At 43.8% G+C, this 24,714-nt stretch overlaps 1 protein-coding gene across 3 annotated transcripts in view; it reads right to left on the bottom strand.

Moving 5' to 3' along the window:
* TECRL (trans-2,3-enoyl-CoA reductase like) overlaps nt 1-24,714 on the bottom strand; it is a 126,347-nt gene that overhangs the window by 80,922 nt on the left and 20,711 nt on the right. For all 3 annotated transcript variants that reach the window (XM_075066766.1, XM_075066767.1, XM_075066768.1), the window contains exon 2: nt 20,743-20,794. In XM_075066766.1, coding sequence (XP_074922867.1) covers nt 20,743-20,794 — 52 coding nt within the window. The remainder of the gene's footprint in view (nt 1-20,742; nt 20,795-24,714) is intronic.

Genomic DNA, 24,714 nt, shown 5'->3' with positions numbered 1-24,714 from the left:
TTCCATAATGGCAGAGTGTTCAAATATCACATAGCTCCACCAACATCTGCTACAGTTAACTGAGTACATTTTAATTGACCTTATTTCTTGCATACTGTAAATTAAATTCTTTTAATTCATTGTTTAATTCACTACACTGAAAATTAATTCCAGCTAATAGCATAGGGCTAAATGGTAGCTTTGCCACAAGCCCGGAGTGAAGGGCAGCATGTATCTGTGCTGCCTTAGCAGCAGATCTGGGTCCAGATTATGACTCCGAATCAGAGTCAGGCACCCAGGTCCTCTTTGTTCCAGGGGGAAGCAATTTGTACCAGTTCCGTACCTGGCACGGATTAATTCTCCCTCCATTTCAGCGTAACTACTTTGGCTTAACCACTGAAACACGTTCAAATGGAAGTAAGTACCTTTTGAAAGCAATAGCAGTTCGGTGCCTAAGGCCTGGTCTACACTATGCATTTAAACTGAATTTAGCAGCGTTAAACCAATTTATCCCTGCACCAGTCCACACAACGAGGCCCTTTATATCGACAAAAAGGGCTCTTTAAACCGGTTTCTGTACTCCCCAATGAGAGGAGTAGTGCTGAAATCGGTATTGCCATGTAGGATTAGGGTTAGTGTGGACTCAAATTGATGGTATTGGCCTCCGAGCAGTATCCCACAGTGCACCATTGTGACCACTCTGGACAGCAATCTGAACTCGAATGCACTGGCCAGGTAGACAGGAAAAGCCCTGTGAACTTTTGAATTTCATATCCTGTTTGCCCAGCGTGGAGCTCTGATCAGCACGGATGGCCATGCAGTCCCAAATCCAAAAAGAGCTCACGCATATGGGAGATACTGGATCTGATCGCTGTATGGGGAGCAAATCTGTTCTATCAGAGGCTCCGTTAAGAAGATGAAATGACAAAGCTTTGCAAAAATCTCAGGGCTAGGATACAGAGGCAAGACAGTGCTGCGTGACAATGTAACAGAAAGCCAAGAATCAAATGGAGGTCATGGAGGGAGGAGAGGGTATGAGGATTCCGCTACCAAGTCTGAGTTCGAAAGATTGGCTTCTTGGTGAGCTACCAGTGCTGAGGGGTTGTTAAGGCTAATGGAATTGTATAAAGCCAGTTATGCCAACCTGAACAAAGTCAGGCTAACAGAGGCTTCTGGGTAATTCATAAGTGGAAAACGCCCCGGAGTTGCCTGTCTCTCACAGAGTTAGGCAACCATGAGATAAGAAAGGAATGGCATTCCTGGCATGGTACCAGATGTACTGTGTTAGGAACAATGGCAAAACTTCCTGTTTCTGTTTTCTGTTTCTTTTTGACTCCCTTACATTCTTGCTTACTTGCGATTGTTAAGGCATTATTACTTACATAAATCATATCATTCTTGTTTGTAGTAATTGTTAGGGCAGTATTATTTATATTAATCAATTAGTTTTAACAAAAATATATATAATAAAGGTTTTGGGTTTTAGTAATTAGTAAAAGGAGCTTGGACTGCTAAATGAATAATTTGTAACATGACGGAACTGTCTATAAAATAATATGCTAGTTGTAAAGAAGCAAGCTGGTTCTCTCTGGAGACGAGCTGCTCTCTATTGATGCGTGCACTTGTCAATAAAGAGCTTTTGATTGGACCTTGCTGGTGTTGCCTGTCACTCTCACGGTCAGACAACGAACCGTGTGCCAGTATTGGGGCACCAGGGTCCCCAACAGGGTCAAAAACATTTTCCCACGTGTTTCAGGGTATACAAAAGGCAAAACAGGCTCCATGGTTGCCATGCTATGGTGCGGCTGTCAGGGCAATCCAGGGAAAAAAGGCACGAAATGATTGTCTGCCGTTGCTTTCATGGAGGAAGGATTGAGTGACAACATTTACCCAGAATCACCTGCGACACTGTTTTTGCACTGGGATCTCAACCCAGAATTCCAATGAGCGGGGGAGATTGTGGGAACTATGGGATAGCTAGAGGACAGCTACCCACAGTGCAACGCTCAGGAAATCGACACTAGCCTCAGTACATGGATGCATACCGCCGAATTAATGTGCTTAGTGTGGCCGCGTGCACTCAACTTTATACAATCTGTTTTACAAAACCGGTTTATGTAAAATCGGAATAATTCCGTAGTGTAGACATACCCTAAGTGGTTTTGAAAACCCCAGTACGTGCTTAGTGGCAGTTTTAGGCACCTAAATACCTTTACAAATCTGGCCCTGAGTGACTTGCCCACATTTGCACAGAAAGCCTGTGGTCAAGCAGAGAATTGAGCTGAGGTCTCCTAAGTCCCAGGTTAGCTCTCTAACCACTGGTCCATTCTTATTCTCTACTGACATACAGGAGCGGTTACATATAATCATTCACCAGAAGCGTAACCCTTTGTAGCACATTTCCTCTCCACCCCCTTCACAGTGGCCCAACAAGGCCCCTGAGTCCATGCTCTCCTGTTCCTCACTGCATTTTCCATTGTCTCAGCCTACCCCAGAGCTTTGGTTGCTTGGCCTGCTGGAAGCAGGAGGTTTCCAGAGGACAGGCTGGCAATAACTTCAGCAGCACGGAGCTGGGACTGGTCAGCACTTCAGCTGGTTATGTACTATGGCCCAGAGCCACAGAAGTAATTAGGCTTCTAAATTCTCTTGATTTAACCAAACATTAGGAGCCTTTGTGGCTTTGGGCCTAACTGCCGAGAGAGTCATGTGATTCTGCTCTGACCTGCACCAGAGGCTGCACTAGGATCCTTACGGTTGGTTCGGAATTTCCTCTTCCTCTGGTAGGCCCCTGGGAGAGCTCAGAACAGAGAGATCATTCCTTTGTCTTAACTTTTAACAGGGGAGATCATCGCCATGTCTCTCGGGATGCTGTATCCCACCAACACCTGCAGGACCGTGTCTTTCGGCAGATCACTTGGCATGTCACATACGGCTGCGTGTGCAGAAGATCTTAGTAGCTCCCCTGGGGAACTGCTGATTCTTGAGCTCTTCTGCAAATCTCCTTATCTCATTCAGGTGCCTCCATGGGAGCGAAGATCTTTGGGAAATCCAGCCCAATTATAAGTATTGAGCCCATTGAGAGATCTGACCCCACTGCAATCACTAGGGGTTTTGCCATTGACAACACTGGGGCCAGGATTCCTCTCCTGGCTCAGCAGCCCTGCCGTTGAATTTTCATTACACTGTTTGTTCCCAGGGTCTACTGTTTGTCCCTACATGCCCACTGAGAACACAGCCTTAATCCTAACAATGTCTGTTACTGGGGAAACATTGAAGGTCAGAGTCTAAATTAGTCCAGGAGGTTTTTTGAAAGAATCAATGCTATGTTGGTAGCATTTTGTAGGCCTGAACCTGCTTCACTGTGATCAGAACTGTAAACTCCTCAGGCCTTACCACATGTTTATGCAGCACCTATTACAATGGAGCCGCATTCTCAGATGGCTCCTATGCACTACAATAATGAATAGGATACACAATACAGCAGCCTTGGAAAAGAGTTATGTTGTTTCTCTTGCACATCTGTCAATTAAATCCCCTGCCAATGCAAACATAAATTAATAAAAGTACAATAAAAAAGTCACAACAACATCAAATAATCTATGAAATTTCCTTTTCCTAATGAGGCATTTAAACGACAACTTACGTTTGTTCGGAGATTGTTTACATAGGACGTGGTTATGATGCAGTGTTAGAGCTCTGTAAATCTCCGCTAGGAAAAACGTCCCAGAGAGCAAAGAGGACCAGTTCTGCTCCAAGATACATCTCAATAGATTCACTGCCTTTTTTTTAATTATTATTACTCCATTACTCATCAGAAATATCTGTGGTCCTGCTAACGCAGTGCAATAAAAATCAAAGCAGCAGCTGCCAAAAAACTAAACAATTTTCATTTGCATCAATGTTTTTGAGATGATCTTGACTGTTCTATCAATGGTTTAAATGCTGAAATATTTGTGTGTTTATCAAGGTCTTATTTTCACAAACATTTAGTCAGCAGAGTAGGGTTTGGATTTCAGAAATCTCCATTCTTCTAGATTCCTCCAGTTCAATAAAGCATGTAAGCATGTGCTTAAATCCATTGAGAGTCACCAAAACACTTAAACACAAGCTAACTCTAAATATGTGCTAAAGTCTCAACATCTCCTTACAGGATCAGACAGGCAAAGGATGAGAAAAAGTTATTGCCATTTTATAGAGAAGAAACTGAGTCAAAGAAAGAGAATGGGTCTGATCCAAACCCATTCAAATAGTGAAATGACTCCCACAGGTTTTGGATTAGGCACTAAGTACCAGATTTCTATTCAAGTTAGGAACCTACATACCTTTAAATGTCTGCCCTATGTGACTTTGCCCAAGGTTACACTGGAAGTCTGCAGCAAAATCAGGAACTGAACCCAGACAACCTGAATCCTTGCCCAGCATTTGAAACACAAAACCATCCTCCTTGTCTGAGGAATTCAGGATTGCCTCACCAGTGTCATGAGTTAAAACAAATCATAAATATTCTCAAGGAGGAATAACTTGTAACCTGCAGAAAACACCAGTCCAAGAATATTTGATCCAGTGTTCTGAGTCTGATCAAATAGCTAGTCCTAATCATTCCACCCAACACAATTCAAACTCTCCATGAAAAAGAAATGGAGGGTACCAAAAGAAGCTTTTCATTTGGTTACCCCAATGCCTTTCTCTATACATATGCGTCATGCACACTCTTGAGACGCACAGACAAGTGTGATACTTCAGTAGCAGCTGGAGCCTTCTTTTACTGACCCTTGCTATGCAAACCTGTCCAAAATGAGTTGTAGATAAAACCTAGGAGCATGAAGAGACACAAACACAGTGGGGGACAAGTATGAACTAAACATTTAAAATGCTGTCATAAACAGATGGTTAAAGGTTACTGTCTCTTTTACCTGTAAAGGGTTAAGAAGCTCAGTGAACCTGGCTGGCACCTGAGCAGAGGACCAATGGGGGGACAAGATACTTTCACATCTTGGTGGAGGGAAGTCTTTGTTTGTGTTGTTTTTTTTTATTGGTTCATTGGTTCCTCTTGGGATCTAAGAGGGACCACGACGTACACCCAGGTTCCCAATCTTTCTGAATCAGTCTTCACGTTCAAAATTGTAAGTATAAGCCAGGCAAGGCGGATAAGTCTTAGTGTTGTTTTCTAAACTTGTAAATGTGCCTTTTGCGGAAGGATTTGTTACCTCTGTTTGCTGTAACTTTGAATCTCAGGCTGAGGGGGGGTCCCTCTAGTCAATATGAAATCTGAGTATCCTGTAAAGCATTTTCCATCCTGATTTACAGAGATAATTTTTACTTTCTTTCTTTAAATTAGAAGCTTTCTTTTTAAGAACCTGATTGTTTTTTCCTTGTTTTAGAATCCAAGGAATTGAGTCTAAACTCACCAGGGATTGTGTGGGGAAAAGAAGGGAATGTTCATTCTCTTGTTTAAGATCAAGATTTGGATCTGTGTACTCTCAAGGAACCCAGGGGGAGATCAGGGGCGGGGGGAGGAGGGTGATGGTTAATTCTTCCTTGTTTAAGCCCAAGGAGTTTGGGTTTGGGTTCAGGGAAGTTCGTGGGGAACAAAGTGTACCAAACCAGACTTCTGGCTGGTGGCAAGCATTACCAGATTAGCTAGGAATTAAGCTTAGAAGGGTCGCATGCAGGTTCCCACATTTTTACTATAAAGTTCAAAGTGGGGGAAAACATGACAAATGCTTTCAGGAAAAGGTTCTCAGAATCATCATCAGATGAGCTTTTTTTTAAAAAAAACCAAGTGACATCAGTGGTAGCCCCCCACTGTAGGACTTCATTTAATAAGTAAATGAAACGAACACCAAGTCCCACGAGCACTTATTCGGACACACTGAGCCCCCAGTTCAGCTAAACACAAGCCTATACCAGCAGGCCGGCGCTTGTCTATGATATAAACATGCTGTGCAGATGTGTCCAGAATGAACCTATCGGGAAGCCTCTATATCTCTTGCTAGTGGATGAAAAAAAGGCATAAGAGCCGGGTGCCGTGTGGAGCTCTGCATTCAGTTCCCTGTGCATTCAGTTCCCTTGCTCTGAGACCGATAGGCTGTGTCTTCAAGAATACGTAGGCTTCTGCAACGCAAGTGTGGCAATGCAAGCTTTTATGTGTTAGCACCAGTGGAATCCACAAAGCTGAATTAGGCCCTAGACGCCTGTACAATGAATGGAGGAGATTCATGCTTAAGAATGGGCAACACGCCATGCACTACATGAGGTGGATCGGCGGCACACTCAGCTAGTGAATAGCAGATGCTGAGGGGAGGAGTGATTACAAATCAATCATAGAATATCCGAGTTGGAAGGATCTCGGGAGGTATCTAGTCCATCCCTGCTCTAAGCAGGACAACCCATCTAAATCATCCACAGGCTTTGTCAAGCTGACCTTAAAACCTCTAAGGAAGGAGATTCACCACTCTAGGTAACATTCCAAGTCTTCACCACTCTCCTAGTGAAAAAGTTTTTTTCCTAATATCCCGCCCTAAACTCCTACTGCAACTTGAGACCATTACCCTTGTTCTGTCATAGGTACCACTGAGAGCAGTCTAGATCCATCCTCTTTTCAGGTAGTTGAAAAGCAGCTATCAAATCCGCCTCATTGCTTTCTTCTGCAGACTAAACAATCCCAGTTCTCCGCATCTCCTCATAGAGTCATATGCTCCAGACCCTAATCATCCTGTTGCCCTAAGCTGGTCTCTTCCAAATTTTCCACATCCTCTTGTAGTGTGGAACCCATAACTAGAACAAGTACTCCAGATGAGGCCTCACCAATGTCGAAGAGAGAATGATCACATCCCTCGACTTGCTAGCAATGCCCTAATATACAGCCCAAATGCGTTAGCCTTCTTGGCAGCAAGGACACACTGTCGACTCATAACCAGCTTCTCGTCCACTGTAACCCCTAGGTCCTTTTCTGCAGAACTGCTTCCTAGCCATTCGGTTCCTAGTCTGTAGCAGTGCACGGGATTCTTCCGTCCTAAGTATAGGACTCTATCCTTGTTCTTGTTGAACATCATCAGGTTTCTTTTGGCCAAATCCTCTAATTTGTCTAGGTCCCTCTGTATCCTCTCCCTACCCTCCAGCATATCTAACACTCCTTCTAGTTTAATGTCATCTGCAAACTTGCTGAGAGTGCAGTTCACGCCATCCTCCAGAACATTAATGAAGATATTGAAAAAAACCAGCCCCAGAACCGACCCTTGGAGAACTCTGCTTGATACTGGCTGCCAAATAGACATGGTATCATTGATCACTACACATTGAGCCCGATGATCTAGCCAGCTTTCTTTCCAACTTATACCCACTCATCCAGCCCATACTTCTTTAACTTGCCGGCAAGAATATTGTGGGACACTGTATCAAAAGCTTTGCTAAAGTTGAGGAATAATACATCCACTACTTTCCCCTCATCCACAGACCCAGTTATCTCCTCATAGAAGGCAATTAGGTTAGTAAGGCATGACTTGCCCTTGGTGAATCCATGCTGACTGTTCTTGATCACTTTTCTCTCCTCTAAGTGCTTCAGAATTGATTCCTTGAGGATCTGCTCCATGATTTTCCCAGGGACTGAGGTGAGGCTGACTGGCCTGTAGTTCTTCGAATCCTACTTCTTCCTCTTTTTAAAAAGCACTACAATAGCTTTTTTCCAGTCATCTGGGAAGTCCCCAGATTGCCATGAGTTTTCAAAGATAATGGCCAATGGCTCTGCAATCACATCTGCCAATACCTTTAGCACTCTCACATGCAGCACATCTGGCCCCATAGATTTGTGTTCATCCAGCTTTTCTAAAGAGTCCCGAACCACTTATTTCTCCACAGAGGGCTGTCACCTTCTTCCCATATTGTGCTGCCCAGTGCAGCAGTCTGGGAGTTGATCTTGTTCGTGTAGACAGAGGCAAAAAAAGCATTGAGTGCGTTAGCTTTTTCCACATCTTCTGTCACTAGGTTGCCTCCCTCTTTCAATAAGGGGCCCACACTTTCCTTGACTTTCTTCTTGTTATTCTTAACATCTCTTGCTAGCTGCAACTCCAAGTGTGATTTGGTCTTCCTGATTTCACTCCTGCATGCCTGAGTAATATTTTGATACTCCTCCCTAGTCATTTGTCCAATCTTCTACTTCTTGTAAGCTTCTTTTTTGCATTTAAGATAGCAAGGATTTCACTGTTAAGCCAAGCTGGTCGCCTGCCATATTTACTGTTCTTTCTACACATCATTGGGTCGGTTTGTTCCTGCAACCTCAATAAAGATTCTTTAAAATACAGCCAGTTCTCCTGGACTCCTCTGCCTCTCATGTTATTTTCCCATATTTTCTCGACCATCTCATGTTCACTGCCTCCCAGGTTCCCATCCACTTTTGCTTCCCCTACTAATTCTTCCCGGTTTGTGAGCAGCAGGTCGAGAAGAGCTCTGCCCCTAGTTGGTTCCTCCAGCACTTGCATCAGGAAATTGTCCCCTACTCTTTCCAAAAACTTCCTGGATTGTTCGTGCAGTGCTGTATTGCTCTCCCATCAGATATCAGGGTGATTGAAGCCCCGCCCCCCCCCAATCTAGTAACTTCTGTTAGTTGCTGGATGAAAGCCTCGTCCACCTCCTCCCCCTGGTCTGGTGGTCTATAGCAGACTCCCACCACGACATCACCCTTGTTGCTCAGACTTCTAACTTAGCCCCACCTCCTCACAGACTTAGGCCTGGTCTACGGCTAGAAGTTAGATTGGCCTAGCTTAATGGCTCAAGGCCGTGAAAAATTTCACACCCTGAGTGCTGTAATTAGCACTAACTCACCCCCTGGTGTAGATGTGGCTAAGTTGAAGGGGAAATTATTTCGTTGCCTAGCTCCGCCTGTCAGAGAGGTGGATTAACAACATTCTCACACACACACCCCTCCCAGCAATGTAGGAGCCATCTACACTATGGCACTACAGTGGCCCAGCTGCAGCGCTGTAGCTGTGCTGCTCTAATGCTGACATACCCTTGGGCACCTAAATCCTTTTGTAGATCTGGGCCTTACTGTCTCTGCTCTAATTGTAAAATAGGCATGATGATATCAAAGCGTTTATCTGTCCTTTGGGGCAGGAGCTGTGTACAATACCTAGCACAAACACAGAGTAAGGGGCCCCACTCTGAATTCAGGTTTATAGATGCTACAGTGTTTGTTAAAACCTGCTCAGTAAATGCAGTTGTCTCAGCAAAGACAGAAAGATCATTGTAAGGAACTCTAGTACAGAGCTTTAATGTTTCTTCATTAATGTGGTACACAAATTCACCATAACATGTTTCTACTAGTATCTTTAATCTGCACCAAAACCTCTAAATGTCTTCTCCCAGTCAAACCATTTCCATTGACAAGGTCAACAAAGATGAATGAATAATTTGCCCCAATGAACTTGCTGTATTCTTCACTCCCCTTGCTTTAACAATCTGTCTCCATTGAACACACTTCATTGTGTATTTCCACCTGAGTCACTACGAACATGGTCAGAGGAAGTCTTATTTAAAAGAATGGATGGAAATGATTGCCAAGCCCATATGATCTGTAATTCTGCACTGGGGATTGGATGCTATGGATATTGGCTTTGCAGTCGACCAACCTAGTCAGTGGGATTCTGGCTGCCCTATACAAGCCGATGGTTTGCAGTCATAGCTTTGGACTGGTGAGAGCTATCTGGAGAATGTGTGAATTGTTACAAATTGTCCCTCCACAACCACCTTTCTGTCCAGAGAGAGAATCCAGCCCCAGCCACTGGCCCCAGGATGGGATCAGGTCACTTTTCCAGAAAAACCTTTGTATTATATAAATAAAAAACCTGCTCTCCTCAGTGGAAAGGGCAGGAAAGATCCCTCTGTGAACCTTCATGTCCTAGACACAGCTTATTTGGTCTCTTCAGCTTGTTTGACATTTGAAGGCTCCCTGGCTGATTGACAGGCCTAGACTACAAAACTGGTTTGGGGGAGCCATAAATAGCACAATTTAGTCTCTGAGTCCCCAGCAAGTGTATTCATAATGCAGATCTGTCTTTCCAGGCATCCAAACTGACAGATTTCATTAACTTTCTCCCACCTTAGACTCCAGCTTGAATAGGCAGTGTGGAAAGATCACGGGAACTGCAGGTTCTTAGTATCAGACTTACCTGCTTCTACCGAACTGATAGGCAAGGTGTTGCTGAGCAATCACTGGCCTCTTTCATGACATTCTTAATGACCAAACCCCAGAGCATGCCTGGTTACCTCTCGAGACTATGTAGCTTAGTATCAGGCTTGTTCTCCAAATGGAATTACTTGATGTATTAAGAATACTCACCCTCTCTGATAACTGGAGTTTTTTCAGATCCCATGCTTTTATTGTTATCTGTGTCCTATTTGGTGTCTTTCCTTAAAGACCAAGCTCCTAGAGTTAGGTGGAATCTCAGTCTACATTTAAAGAGTTCCTGGTCCTTGTGATTGCAGAGAAAGCCTTGAAGAGGTATACCCTAAGGGGCTGACCCCTAGACAGGAAATGGAAAGATCCCAAACGTGTGATTTTAGAGTCTCATTTTCATAGAATCATAGAACTGGAAGGGACCTCGAGAGGTCATCTAGTCCAGTTCCCTGCACTCACGGCAAGAGTAAGTATTATCTAGACTATCCTTGCCAGGTGTTTGTCCATCCTGCTCTTAAAAATCCCCAGTGATGGAGATTTCACAACCTCCCTAGGCAATTTATTCCAGTGCTTAACCACTCTGACAGTTAGGAAGTTTCTCCTAATGTCCAACCTAAACTGCCCTTTCTGCAATTTAAGCCCATTGATTTTGTCCTATCCTCAGAAGTTAAGAAGAACAATTCTTCATCCTCTTCCTTGTAACAAACTTTTACGTACTTGAAAAGTGTTATCATGTCCCCTCTCAGTCTTCTCTTCTCCAGACTAAACAAACCCAATATTTTTCAATCATTCCTCACATGTCTTGTTTTCTAGACCATTAATTATTTTTGTTGCTCTTCTCTGGACTTTCTCCAGTTTGTCCACATCTTTCCTGAAATGTGGCACCCAGAACTGGATACAATACTCCAGTTGAGGCCTAATCAGCATGGAGTAGAGCAGTAGAATTACTTCTCGTATCCTGCTTACAATACTCCTGCTAATACATCCCAGAATGATGTTCACTTTTTTTTCAACAGCATTACACTGTTGACTCATATTTAGCTTGTGGTTCACTATGACCCCCAGATCCCTTTCTGCAGTGCTCCTTCCTAGGCAGTCATTTCCTATTTTGTATGTGTGCAGCTGATTGTTCCTTCCTAAGTGGAGTACTTTGCATTTGTCCATATTGAATTTCATCCTATTTGCTTCAGACCATTTCTCCAGTTTGTCCACATCATTTTGAATTTTAATCCTATCCTCCAAAGCACTTGCAATCCCTCCCAGCTTGGTATCATCTGCAAACTTTATAAGTGTACTCTCCATGCCGTTATCTAAAATGAAGATATTGAACAGAACCGGACCCATAACTGATCCCTGCAGTACTCCATTTGTTATACCTTTCCAGCATGACTGTTAACCACTGTTAACTACTCTCTGGGAATGATTTTCCAACCAGTTATGCACACATATTACAGTAGCTCCATCTAGGTTGTATTTCCCTAGTTTGTGTATGAGAAGATCATCCGAGACAGTATCAAAAGCCTTACTAAACTCAAGATATACATCTACCACCTCCCCCCATCCACAAGGCTCGTTACTCTGTCAAAGAAAGCTATCAGGTTGGTTTGACATGATTTGTTCTTGACAAATTCATGCTGACTCTTATTTATCACCTTATTATCTTCTAGTGTTTGCAAATTGATTTCTTAATTATTTGCTCCATTATCTTTCTGGGTACAGAAGTTAAGACAACTGGTCTGTAATTCCCCAGGTTGTCCTTATTTCCCTTTTTATAGATGGGCAATATGTTTGCTCTTTTCCAGTCTTCTGGAATGTCTCCAGTCTTCCGTGACTTTTCAAAGATAATTGCTAATGGGACAGATATCGCCTCAGTCAGCTCCTTGAGTATCGTAGGATGCATTTCATCAGGCCCTGGTGATTTTAGATCTGATCCTGCCTCATTTTCATTGGCATTCACTATGTTAGATATCCAGTTGCCACCAACCTTCTGGGTGAAAACTGAAACAAAGACGTCATTAAGCACCGCTGCCATCTCCAGATTTTCTTTTATTGTCTTTCGCCCCCTCAATGAATAATGGACTTACTCGGTCCTTGGTCTTTCCCTTGCTTTTAATGCATTTGTAGAATGTTTTCTTGTTTCCTTTTATGTCTCTAACCAGTTTGATCTCGTTTTGTACATTGGCTTTAGTAATTTTGTCCCTGCATACTTGTGTTATTTGTTTATATTCATCCTTTGTATTTTGACCGAGTTTCCACTTTTTGTTAAGCTGATCTCATGATTTTGGCTGCACCTGACTCAATTGTTGGTTTTGTTCAACATCTTTATGAATGATCTGGATGATGGGATTAATTGCATCCTCAGCAAGTTCACAGATGACACTAAATTGGGGGGAGAGGTAGATATGCTGGAGGGTAGGGATAGGGTCCAGAGTGACCTAGACAAATCGGAGGATTGGCCCAAAAGAAATCTGAAGAGGTTCAACAAGGACAAGTGCAGAGTCCTGCACTTAGGACAGACGAATCCCATGCACCACAACAAGTTGGCAACTGACTGGCTAACCAGCAGTTCTGCAAAAAAGGACCTGGGGATTACAGTGGATGAGATGCTGGATATAAGTCAGCAGTGTGTCCTTGTTGCCAAGAATGCTAATGGCATATTGGGCTGTATTAGTAGGAGCATTGCCAGCAGACCGAGAGAAGCGATTATTCCCCTCTATTCGGGAATGGTGAGGCCAAACCTGGAGTATTGCATCCAGTTTTGGTCCCTCCACTACAGAAAGGATGTGGATAAATTGAAGAGAGTCCACAGGAAGGCAACAAAAATGATTAGGGGACTGGGGCACATGACTTATGAGGAGATGCGGAGGGAACTGGGCTATTTAGTCTGCAGAGGAGAAGAGTGGGTGGGGGGGATTTGATAGCAGCCTTTCACTACCTGGAGGGGGGTTCCAAAGAGGATGGATCTAGACTGTTCTCAGTGGTACCAGAGGACAGAACAAGGAGCAATGGTCTCAGGTTGCAGTGGGGGAGGTTTAGGTTGGATATTAGGAAACAATATTTCACTAGGAGGGTGGTGAAGCACTGGAATGGGTTACCTAGGGAGGTGGTAGAATCTCCTTCCTTAGAGATTTTAAGGCCTGGCTTGACAAAGCCCTGGCTGGGATGATTTAGTTGGGGTTGGTCCTGCTTTGAGCAGGGGGTTGGACTAGATGACCTCCTGAGGTCTCTTCAAGCCCTAATATTCTATGATTCTGTGTGGGGCTGGCCTTTGTACAGCTGCTGGAAGGGAAGGCTTTACCCTAGGTATCTCCTCCCCCACATGACCCACACATCCCCTTGCCCCCTTTTGTAAACCTGGCCCAGGCTTGCATGCAAATGTGAAGCAGCAGTTTTTAAATGAACTGTGTCCTTTTCCAAACAGTCTGCATTCCCCACATTCTGGCTTCTCCACGGTGCTCAGTAGCCACTGTAGGAGCAGAGCTGGCAGACAGCCTTGGATGTTTAGAAAGAAGCCAGCAGGGGGGTGGATAGAGGCCCACAGAGCTGTGATCTCCTATGTCTGTGTGGCTGTTGTTGTTACCTTCTGCTTGCCAAACCACAGAGAGGAGAGGGTACTCAACACTACCATGCATTAAAGGCCTGACGCAAAGCAAGTGAAGTCAAAGGGAATCTTTTCACCAGCTTCCAGGGTTTTTAGAACAAGCACTAAAGGAGATCTCCTCCATTCAGCAACCCACATAATCATCTGCACAGAGGAAGCCATTTGCAATACACAGAAACTCATTTTATTGGTCCTATAAAGCCTACAGCTGATTCTTTCTATTTTATTGAGCACCATCTACTGGTGCTGCATGTGCTAAGTATTTGCCTACATAAACTTCTCATTTGAAGAGCACTCTTGTACCATCTTTTATCTCAAATGATGGCAGATTCAGGTTTTGCAGCTAGAGCAGGGTCTCTCAAACAGGGTAGCCACTTGTGTAGGGAAAGCCCCTGGCAGGCTGGGCCAGTGTGTTTACCTGCTGTGTCCGCAGGTCCAGCTGATCATGTCTCCCACTGGCCATGGTTCACTGCTCCGGGACAATAGGAGCTGCTGGAAGTAGCACGGGCCAAGGGACGTACTGGCCACTGCTTCCAGCAACTCCCATTGGCCCGGAGCAGCGATACGCTGCAAGTAGGAGCCGCGATCGGCAGGACCTGTGGATGGGGCAGGTAAACAGACTGGCCTGGCCCGCCAGGGGCTTTCCCTACACAAGCGGTGACCCCTGTTTGAGAAACCCTGAGCTAGAGGACGAGGATTTTAGTCCTCTCATTTGTTTTTCACGCTGCTGAGCTCACTCTAGTAACACTTGTTAGATCAAGAAGAATGCAGACAGACCCTGCTTAGCATTGACTGGAATCAAGCCTGAGATCTCTTCAGCTTACAGCATAAGCCTCTGCTGCCTGTGCTGAGAGATGCATCTCTCTTAGCAAGGTTGTAGCAGGCTCAATCACAAGCTGGCCCAGCCACGACTTGAGGGGGACAGACTGTAGCCAATGTGTGCTTGGGTGGCACCTGCACCAGTCAGAATCTTCCTTTACTGCCTGTTTCATATTGTAACTGACCCCACTTCCCTCTCCCTGTCTGGCAGTGTGTCAGCTCCATACATGCCCCAAGCATTGGACTGTGTGGGGTCTAGCCTGGGGTAGACTCCCTAGAATACTTGAGTCCAGGAAGAGATTTCTTCCAGGGATGCCAGAAGTGAAAGGCGGAGACACCCAGGCCTTGATTGCTTTAACAGTCACATCTAACCGATAAACCCATCAGTTTCCAACCAGGCCGTAGGGGTGTGAAGGTCACTTGGGTGCACAATGACCCTTCCACTCCCTCTGCAGCTCTGGCTAGTCCCCTGCAAGCAACAGGGAGTGACTCTGTCCAGCTCTCAGGCTGTCCAGCCCCACCTCCCCAGGGGCCTGCTATCCAGATCTCCCTTTACTGCCAGCTGCTGCCACCTCCAACCAGAGCTGCAGCTCAGTTGCAGGCCATGGGTCACTCCTGAGTCATGTCCTGTGACCTCAGACAGGTCTCCCCTTTCCTGTCCCATGGAGATTATGGAGCTCTCTTCTGGCTTGCCATGTTGCTGTATGATCCAGCAGGATCATTCCAGTATTCTACCCTTCTGCTGATGCAACCATTCTTCCTCAGCAATGTCTGCCCATAACCTTGAAATCCTTTCCCTGATCAGTATGCTGAATGGCTTCCCCATTTTATCACCTGTTCTGGAGACGTTCCCTGATCCTTGAGTAATTACATTTTCCACTTCGTAATCCTCAAGAATCTTTCCCAACTCTAACAAAACTTTCCAAAATAATAAAAGTTAGAGAGAATGACCTGGACATCAACTCCAAAAGTTTAGCCTCCTCTCAAAGTCACTGTTTTTATGTAACTAAACCATGCTTAGATCAAAAGGAAAAGAAAAGCCTGACAAAACAAACATACTAAACCCATGGTTCCTAAAGAGGGGTCCCTAGAGAGTCTGCTGTGAGTCACAGGGAGAGGGACTGCCCCCTTAGCTAGGGCCCAAACGGAGTCCCAGCAGTTTGGAGAACAAAATGGCACCCTCTGTCACATACCAGCTGGAAGAGATCGTGCTGACATAGGTATTCCAGTAATACTGGACGTAAAAGGGGTACTGGACATTTAGTGAGATACCAAACAGGAACATGGCAGAAAAAAGTTTGGGAACCACTGCACTAGACAAAGGACATAAGGAATATGTTTTAATTATCAATGCTTGATTTTGTTACCCTCTACTGCTCATAATGGGCCCATACAAAATGGTAACGCCCAGTTCTTCTCTCAAAACACTTTCCAAAGAAGAACGGTATCATTATGGCCATTTTACTGATGGGGAAACTGAAGCACGAGGCAGTGAAGTGATTTGATCCAGCTCACCCAGCAGACCAGTGGAAGAGCCAGGAAGAATGGCATTCTGGGTCTAACTCCAGAGGTCTATCCACTAGGCTACACTTCCTGCTAGAATCATTAAACTCAAAGGAGATGCTAGCAGTTAGATCTGTAAAAGGGTGATGATACTTGTTTCTTAAGTGCCTTGGGATCTACGGCTGAAAAGCTCTCTCTAACCTCTAGGTACTAATGTGAGAATATCCTACTTGATCTAGGGTCAAGAACCTGAAGATCCAAGTGTTCAACTTGAATCAGATTTGGTAGAACAAACCCTGAACCTCAGAGGGGAGGGTAGCTCACCCTAAACTACTCTTCCCTGATTCACAGATGCTAGAGGGCCTGGTCCTCAGCTGCTGTAGACCAGGTTTGCTCCATTCAGATCAATGTAACAAATTATAACATTGCTAAGTGTGACTTCAATGGGACTGTCAAGCCAATGGGAGTTTTGCCTGAGTGAGGACAAAGAACGGACTTCAGAATGTGTTCCTATGAGCTCTCAAAGAGACTGAGTTAGAATCTACTGCAATTAGAATCTAAAAAAACAAAAAATAAAAACAAAACAGTAACAATTTGTAACCTGGTGATCATGATCCATCACGCTTTTTAAAATAAATAAATCTATAATTCAGTTGCCACTCCCTTCTTCACTGTGGTGGGCAATGAAACAGATCCTTATCACTACTAGGAAAGGATTGGTGTTGAACAGAGATGACTTGCTCACCAAGGCAGGCTACAAGCTAGGGAGAGAACTTAACAAGTGATCAACAGGAAATGGATGAAGAGGGAGCAGGGGCACATGCATGCTTTTTCAAGAATACCCTAGTCTGGGAACCATAGAATGACAGTATTAGCGAGTGAGATATTTCATACTATTAGTTATCTACAGTGAAGATACAATTTCACATAGATTGACCATTATGGAAAGCACCACATTGAAAATGTAGCCTCTACAACTGCAACTATTTTCTGCCCCCACGTAAAAGGTTTGTATTTACTGATTGCCTTCCCCTCATGCCCCATTTGTGCATCCGTGCATGTGCACACACATGAAGGCTAGCAGCTATAAGTAGGAGAAAAGAGATGAAATTCAACCAAATATGATTGAGTTGGATTGAGGAAAAAATAGAAAATCAGAACTGGTAGGAAAGAAGTGCTAAAATGAGGTCTTGTCTACAGTACTGGCCGGATCAATGGGCAGCGATTGATCTGGGGGTTTGGAGGGGGTTGATTTATCATGTCTAATATAGATGTGATAAATTGACTGCCGATCGCTCTAGCGTCAACTCCGGTATTCCACCTCAACGAGAAGTGCAAAGGCAATCCACGGGAGAGCGTCTCTCATCGACACACTGCAGTGAAGACACCATGGTAAGTAGATATAAGTATGTAGACTTCAGCTACGTTATTTGTGTAGCTGAAGCTATGTAACTTAGATTGATTCTCTTCCTCCTCCCCTCCCCCATAGTATAGACCAGCCCTAAGAGAACAATCCAGCTTTTAGACAGAAGTAACAGAATAGCGAGGAACAAAAACTTACAGGAAAGCTGGGTCACAAAGCTTGCCCAGTGGGCAATATAGAGCTACATTGTCATACCTTCACTCATGCTAAATAGCAACGTACTCCATGCATAGCTCCATCCATGTCATTAGGAGTACATGAGGAATAAGGTACTATTAGGTGTAATCAATGCTGTCACAAGGCTGGTTTCACACAAGGTTGCACTGGTTTAACCAAACAAATAAAACATTCCAACTTGATCTTAGTTAAACTGGTGTACATCCTTGTGTGGAATTTTTAGCATTAATGTCTGAACAATATAAACCAAATTTAGGTCAATTTAAGAGTTTGTACAGGAATTTGCACCAGTTTAAGTGAATTTATTTGAAAAAAATAAATCGCATCTTTCATTGAACAGATACAACTCCCAGCTGTCCACAACATTCTTCACAAAAACATTAACAGTTTTCAAGCCATTCCTGTTCTGAATTTCTCAAAGCTTTATAGAGACAAAGAAATAATTTAAGAGCAGTCACAATAAAGGATGTTTAAAGTAATCAGTTGCTAGTGTTCACAATCAAATTCAGCCCTGAGATTCAGAGATTAAGCCCAGAAGGGACCATTAGATCTAGTCTGATCTTCTGCATAGAACTTCACCCAGTTACTCCTGTGTTGAGCCCAGTAACTTGTGCTTGGCAAAAACATCTCTTCCAGAGCAGAACCCAGTCTCCATTTGAAAAGATCAAAGAATGGAAAAATCAGCCCCTTTTCTTGCTAGTTTGTTCTTCTTTCCCTGTTGAAAAAAATTGTTCCCCATTTCTAATTTGAATTTTTCTGGCTTTAAGTTCCCGCCAGTGGTTCTTGCATTGCCTTTCTCCCCTGGAGTCAAGAGCCTTTTAATACCAGGTATTTTCTCCTAATTTTGAGCTCTTATTCTAGAGAATGGGAATTATAAAGAGATGTCTGAAGCATGATTGCAATCCTAAGGGACCACCTCTGTTTCTATTAGTTCATCTTGAGAAGTACCTTACTCTCAGAGAGCTCAGAGAGTCAGGATGGAGGAAGGCACTGTCATAAGGGTGGCAGAATCAGGACTATTTACTTCAACATTGTGATTATCTGGAGACAATTCAGAATTTAAAAAAAGACATTGCAGTATATTTGCTTGTGGCGACCCTATTTGAAAAAGGACGTATGGCAGTAAGCACCTGTGGGTTGAGCATTATTCTATGGACTATAGTGATATTTGCTTTGTCATCATTGAACATCAGGATAACAGTGGGGCTACCTATGGGTCATATCCTTTAATCAAAGTCCATGGAACTCAGTAGAAAGATTCCCATTTACTTCAATGGGCTTTAGAACAGGCTCTGAAGGTACCATTCAATGTAAAAAGTTGCTGAAGTGGCATCACTCTGTTTTCTCACATCAAGAGCATACATTAAATGGCATCACAAGCACACATGGCATTTATGATGGGCCATGGTCCAGTCAGACTGGCATAGCCACCTTCAGAAAGACCATGTCAATGTAGAAGATGCTTATGTACACAAACAGTGATAAGCATCAGGATATTATCTGAGCGAGGATCTACAGGTTAACAGCCTCAGCTAAACCAAAGGAAATGCAAATAAGAGGGCCTGCTACAGATGAATACACTTACTAGTTTTCTTTCCAGTTGTTTTCAGATGCACCATCTCCCAAATTTGGCCCAACAGCTTAACAGAGGAAGAGAAGACATATTGCATCATTGCCTCTACAGTCAGCAATTGCAGAAGGAAGATAATTAGGTGCCAAATATTTCCTTTGTTTTATCTTTGGAAGACATATATACAAAACGTCAAATCACTTCTTCTGGGAAATAATTAATGCTCATGCTGCAGAAGTGAGCCAAGGACAGCATCATATACCACAGCAGTAAGAACCATGAAAACCACAGTTCCTTTCACACCCATCAGGATTCTCCACAGATATTTTAGACAAAGCTTTGGAGTCTAGGTGCATTCCCAACTCCTACACCCAGGTTTTCATCACCACTCATTTTTAGAGGTGCATGTGAAGAGGGAGGGAAGCTTGTTCTTACTTGAATCTACATCTACACCAGCTCTATAATGTACAAATAAACAAGATCCATTGCTTTATACTCAACTATGTGAAAAAGATCAAAAAAAGAACAGCCCTAGAAGAGGGGAAGGATTGTCCGATGCTAAAGGAACTAGAAAGAGAGGGTGTAATTCTGGATTGTAACAGATTTACAGTGTGACCCTGAGCAAATCACATGACCTCTGTGCCTTGCCTCATCTGTAAAATGGAGACGATACTACTAGAGCTGGCCAGAAAGCAAGAATTCCATTTCATGAAAGATTGAGGTTTTGACATTTGGTTTTGTTGAGCATCAGGATGAAACCAAGGCCTTTTAATTTCTGCATGAACCAGAGAGAGCATCCACATACATGACCCACCCAAAATAGCCAATTGCCCCGTAGTTTGAGCACTCACGCAGGATGTGGAAGAGTCAGATTAAGTCCTTGCTCTGAATAGGGACTTAGGTGCCACTCTCCTACCTCCCAAATGAATGCCCCAACCACTTGTCATCAACTATTTGGGAAGTGGGTGGCAGCTCCCTGCCTATCCCTGGTTTTGACCAAAAATTACATCTTGGAATTGAAGTCTTCCCGACAAAGGGTTAATCAAAACCGATATTTGTCTGCAAAACGTTTCCATTTTGGCAAGTTGGCATTGTGATGGAGGAAATATTTCAGCAAAAGATGCCCAACCCACTCTAAACACGACCTCCTTCACCTTGAAGAATGGAGTCAAGATAGGCAAGACAGTCAGTGACTATGTATGGTACAATACCCAACGTACTGCAGGGCCCAATCTCTGAGGTGGCCTTTAGTTGCTACTATAATATCAAGACCTGAAAAGTCTTCCCCCTTTTTAGGGAGTCAGCTGCATTTTATATTACCCTTCTACAGGTCTGGGAGGCCACAGCACACCCACGGTGTCACTATTACTCCAAAACAGCTGTCAGGCCAATCTAAGCCCTGGGGTGAAGTGTCATGAAAGTTAAGTTGACAAACTTTTCCAAGCATTAAGTCTCCCACCCAAGCATGCTTCCAGATGGATGTACAGAGTACTTACATGCTTTGTGAAATTTATGTTTTACATCAAGGAGGGTGGATGATGGAGGTACCTGAAAGAGAAACAGACAGGAGCAGATTAGTTTTTACTCCTCTTCTAGTCTAGGGATGGGAACGTATAGACATTCATTTCACAAGTGGCCACTTCAGTTTGCCTACAGCTTCTTCAGGGAATGTCCATGCAAAGCAGAGACTGTGGAGGATACGTGAATACTCTCAGTCCAGCTCTTGGTAGGTGAACACCACCCACTCTATCTTGGTCATCTAAGCAGAGATACAAAGAACAGAGAATCCTCAGTTGGTGCAAACTGTCGATGTTCCAGTGGAATATTGGTTCCCTGAGAACTGCCTACATTACTTTTGTTGTCAATAGGGCATTACCGCAAGCCTCCTTTCCAGGGCCATTCTGGCTCTGGCTGAGACGGGTCTACATGCATGTGAAACAGTAAGAGGACAGAACTGCAGCTCTTCAAGGTCTCAGAAGATACAGTGGCTAGGGTGGGATCATCTTAGTTTGGGCTGTAGAAGGGAGTGTTGTGTGGTGATTCCTGTAAGTTAAAAATGGGTAATTTAAATTATGATGGTGGAAGTTACGGAAAACCTGAAGTATGTATGCTGAAGGCCGCATTTTCCTACATGGGGCTTATAAAAGATAGAGTTCTATAAGAGAGGAAGGATGGTCCAGTGGTTAGAGTGTCAGCCTGTCACGTCAGTGACCCACATGTCATTCTCTGCTCTGCCACAAGCATCTGTGGAAACCATCACCAAGATGTTTGGTCTTTAAAATGAGGACAGTGCTATTTGTCTAACTCCTAGGGATGTTTGGTGTTCAGAGACCATGGGAATGGGACCAGTTAAGTATCTTAGGCTTCCTTTCTTGCCAGCTTTGAAGAGAATGGGGGGAAATATTCATCCAAGGAAATAAGAGGATCAAGAACCAACGGCTATAGCTCAGTACAGAAACCAAATGAATTCATCCTTCTCATAAGTGATAAATCAATATTTTTAAATTAGTAAAATATAGAATAGACAGTCAACTAAGTCTGGATTTTGACAGACCAGAGGAATGTAACCATATGTTCCAGTTGAACAGTAAATAGTTTCCATTAAATTCCAAAGGAATTAATCAGTGGTGGTCAGACTTATTTGATTGCCCTTTCCCTTTCTTTTTATCTGTAGTTGATAACATCCCAACCTCCCACAAGGACATCTCACCACCCAGCTCTGTAGTCAGGGCGGTAACACCACTGAATTCACTGAGTGAAGTCTCTGAAGTCAATGGCAAAACATCCTCTTGACTTCAGTGGGGCCCAGAATTTCACCCAATGAAATTACACCAGGTACATGAAAGGAAGGTCTGGTCCCGAATTCTTAGGTATTGTTTTGGAGTTCTAGCACCAGCATTATCTTACCCTGTGGCTACAAATGATAAAAGAAAACATTTTATCTGTATCTGGTGTGTACAGAAGCCATTACATAACAGTACCAACAGGACCTTTATAGGACAGTATGTCATCCTATAATGTATCTACACACACACAAGAAAGAAATGCTTCAAAGAGCTTTCAGAATTGGTCTGGTTCCAGTAGTCCTCTGCCTTTTTATATAAGGCCAGAATCCCTTTGTTACATGAGTGCACCTGCAGGGGTCTTGAAAGGAGAGGGAAGGTTAGACTATTTTTTAGAAATATCTAAAAATTTCCAAAAATACCTTTCCCCACACAATGTTTTATATCTGGAAGCTTGGAATTTCCCAGAGTTAGAAGCAAGTGCTATATATCCAGAAGTAAAGGTCTGAAACGCAGGAAGCCAGACTAAAAATCTAGACATTTTATTTTCTGACCTCAGAGACATGACCCAGATCAAGATTCTAAAGGTTTATACCCTGTCATAAGATGAGGGCAATACTGCTCATCGTCTGGTCCTACACTGGAAAGAGAGGAGTCCTGACTTTCTAAATGTTTACAGGCACTAATTACTTGTGTTAGGCCTGGTCTACACTGCGGTGGGATGAGGGAGAGGAGATCGATCTAAGCTATGCAGCTTCAGCTACATGAATAACGTAGCTGAAGTCAACGTACTTAGATCGACTTACTGTGGTGAAGACACCACGGTGAGTCGACTGCTGCCGCTCCCCCATCGATTCTGCCTGCACCTCTCGCAGCAGTGGAGTACAGGAGTCGACAGGAGAACGCTTGGGGATTGATTTATCACATCTAGACTAGACGTGATCAATCGACCCCTGTTGGATCGATCACCGCTCGCCGATCCGGTGGGTAGCGTAGACATACCCTTAATGTCTGCAGCCTCACCCAAGAGCAGAGACTCACTGGGGACAAGTACTGAAAAGAAAAAAAAACTCACACAGATTATTGCTGCCTCAAAGAGCCTATGATCAAACTGGGCAAGGGGAAACAAAGGCACAGAGATCAGCAGCATAGACAGGAATGGAAGCCTCCCGACTCCCAGTCAAGAAAGCACTTCATCCATATGACCATGCTGCCTCCCCTCATTCAACAAAACAGCTCCTCTTTTGAGCCCCGATTAGTCAGGAGGTATGCACCTCAATGCTACCATTTGTCCAGGAGTGAATGTTGGCTCCCTTGTACCTCTGGCAGGTGTCCCACAAAATTGCACTGCTCTAAGTTGGGAAGAAATGAGGAAACATTTCTGACGGGTTGAGGTTTTTCAATGCCATCCCTAAGCATAAGGGTTGATGCCTGTAGCCTGAGGTGCTAAACACTTCCCTTTATAAGCCCCTTTTTTCAAACTTTAGCTCTTTGGGGTGAAGTAACTGGATGTTCCACTGATGTGTCCCAGGGAAAGAATTGAGCCACTAACTGTTGGACTCTTACTCTAGATAGGGCTCAGAAGAAAATGGTTTCCCCATCCCATGAAAGTTTGATAGTTCAAGTAGTTTCCTGTTCCACACTGGGACAGGACAAAGACTTTCCAAAGTTTTTCATAACATGCCCCACCCTCCGCAGAAAGAGAGTTCAACCTCCAACTAGATGAATCAAGCAGAGCTGGGACCAGAACCTGGGTCTTTTGCATTGCAGGTGAGTGTTTTAAGAAATGAGCAATTTTTAGGTGGTTTGACCAGAAATTAGAGCCTGACAAAAAACTTCCCAACAAGAATTTAACCAAAAACAATCCTTTCCTGTGAAAAGTTTCAGTTTTCATTAGTCAGCATTTTCCGCCCAAAAACATTTAGTCAGAAGCTCTCATGGACCAGCTCTGAAGTTTTTAAAGAAGAGTGATTGACTTGGTGCTGGGGTCTCTATTTAGAAATACCTATTGAACCTGAGATTCTAGTGTGTATTTCCAAGCAACTATGGGCTTGTACATGCTACCACTTATGACACTCAGGGGTGTGAATAAGCCACCCCCTGGAGTGATGTAAGTTACTGACTGAAGTGCCAGTGTGGACAGTGCTATGCCAATGAGAGAGCTTCTCCCACTGAGATAGCTACCACCTCTCATGGAGCTGGATTTTTTATGCTAACAGGAGAGCTCTCTTCTCGAGATATGCTACAGCTGCATCAGAGTATCATAGAATATCAGGGTTGGAAGGGACCTCAGGAGATCATCTAGTCCAACCCCCTGCTCAAAGCAGGGCTGATCTCCAGACAGATTTTTGCACCAGATCCCTAAATGGCCCCCTCAGGGATTGAACTCACAACCCAGGGCTTAGCAGGCCAGTACTCAAACCACTGAGATATTCTCCCCTCCAGCTTAGTGTAGACTAGCCCTATGACCATTATGCTCATTGCTTAAAGAGGACAGGCTATTAATAGATCTGGAGTCAGACTCATCATGTTTTTATACCTGGGAGAGCCTGGAGCATTGATGAGGCTAGAAGGCAGAAAGATTTGTTTTGTGGGTCAGTTGACTACCAGCCAATGATTTCTCCATACTTCAGAGAAACTATGCAGAATAGAAAGAGAAAAGGCATTTTCCTCTTCAGGATGATT

The sequence above is a fragment of the Chelonoidis abingdonii genome, chromosome 5 (assembly GCF_003597395.2).
Source record: "Chelonoidis abingdonii isolate Lonesome George chromosome 5, CheloAbing_2.0, whole genome shotgun sequence".
Lineage (NCBI taxonomy): Eukaryota > Metazoa > Chordata > Testudines > Testudinidae > Chelonoidis > Chelonoidis abingdonii.
This window is presented reverse-complemented; position numbering and strand designations above follow the sequence as displayed.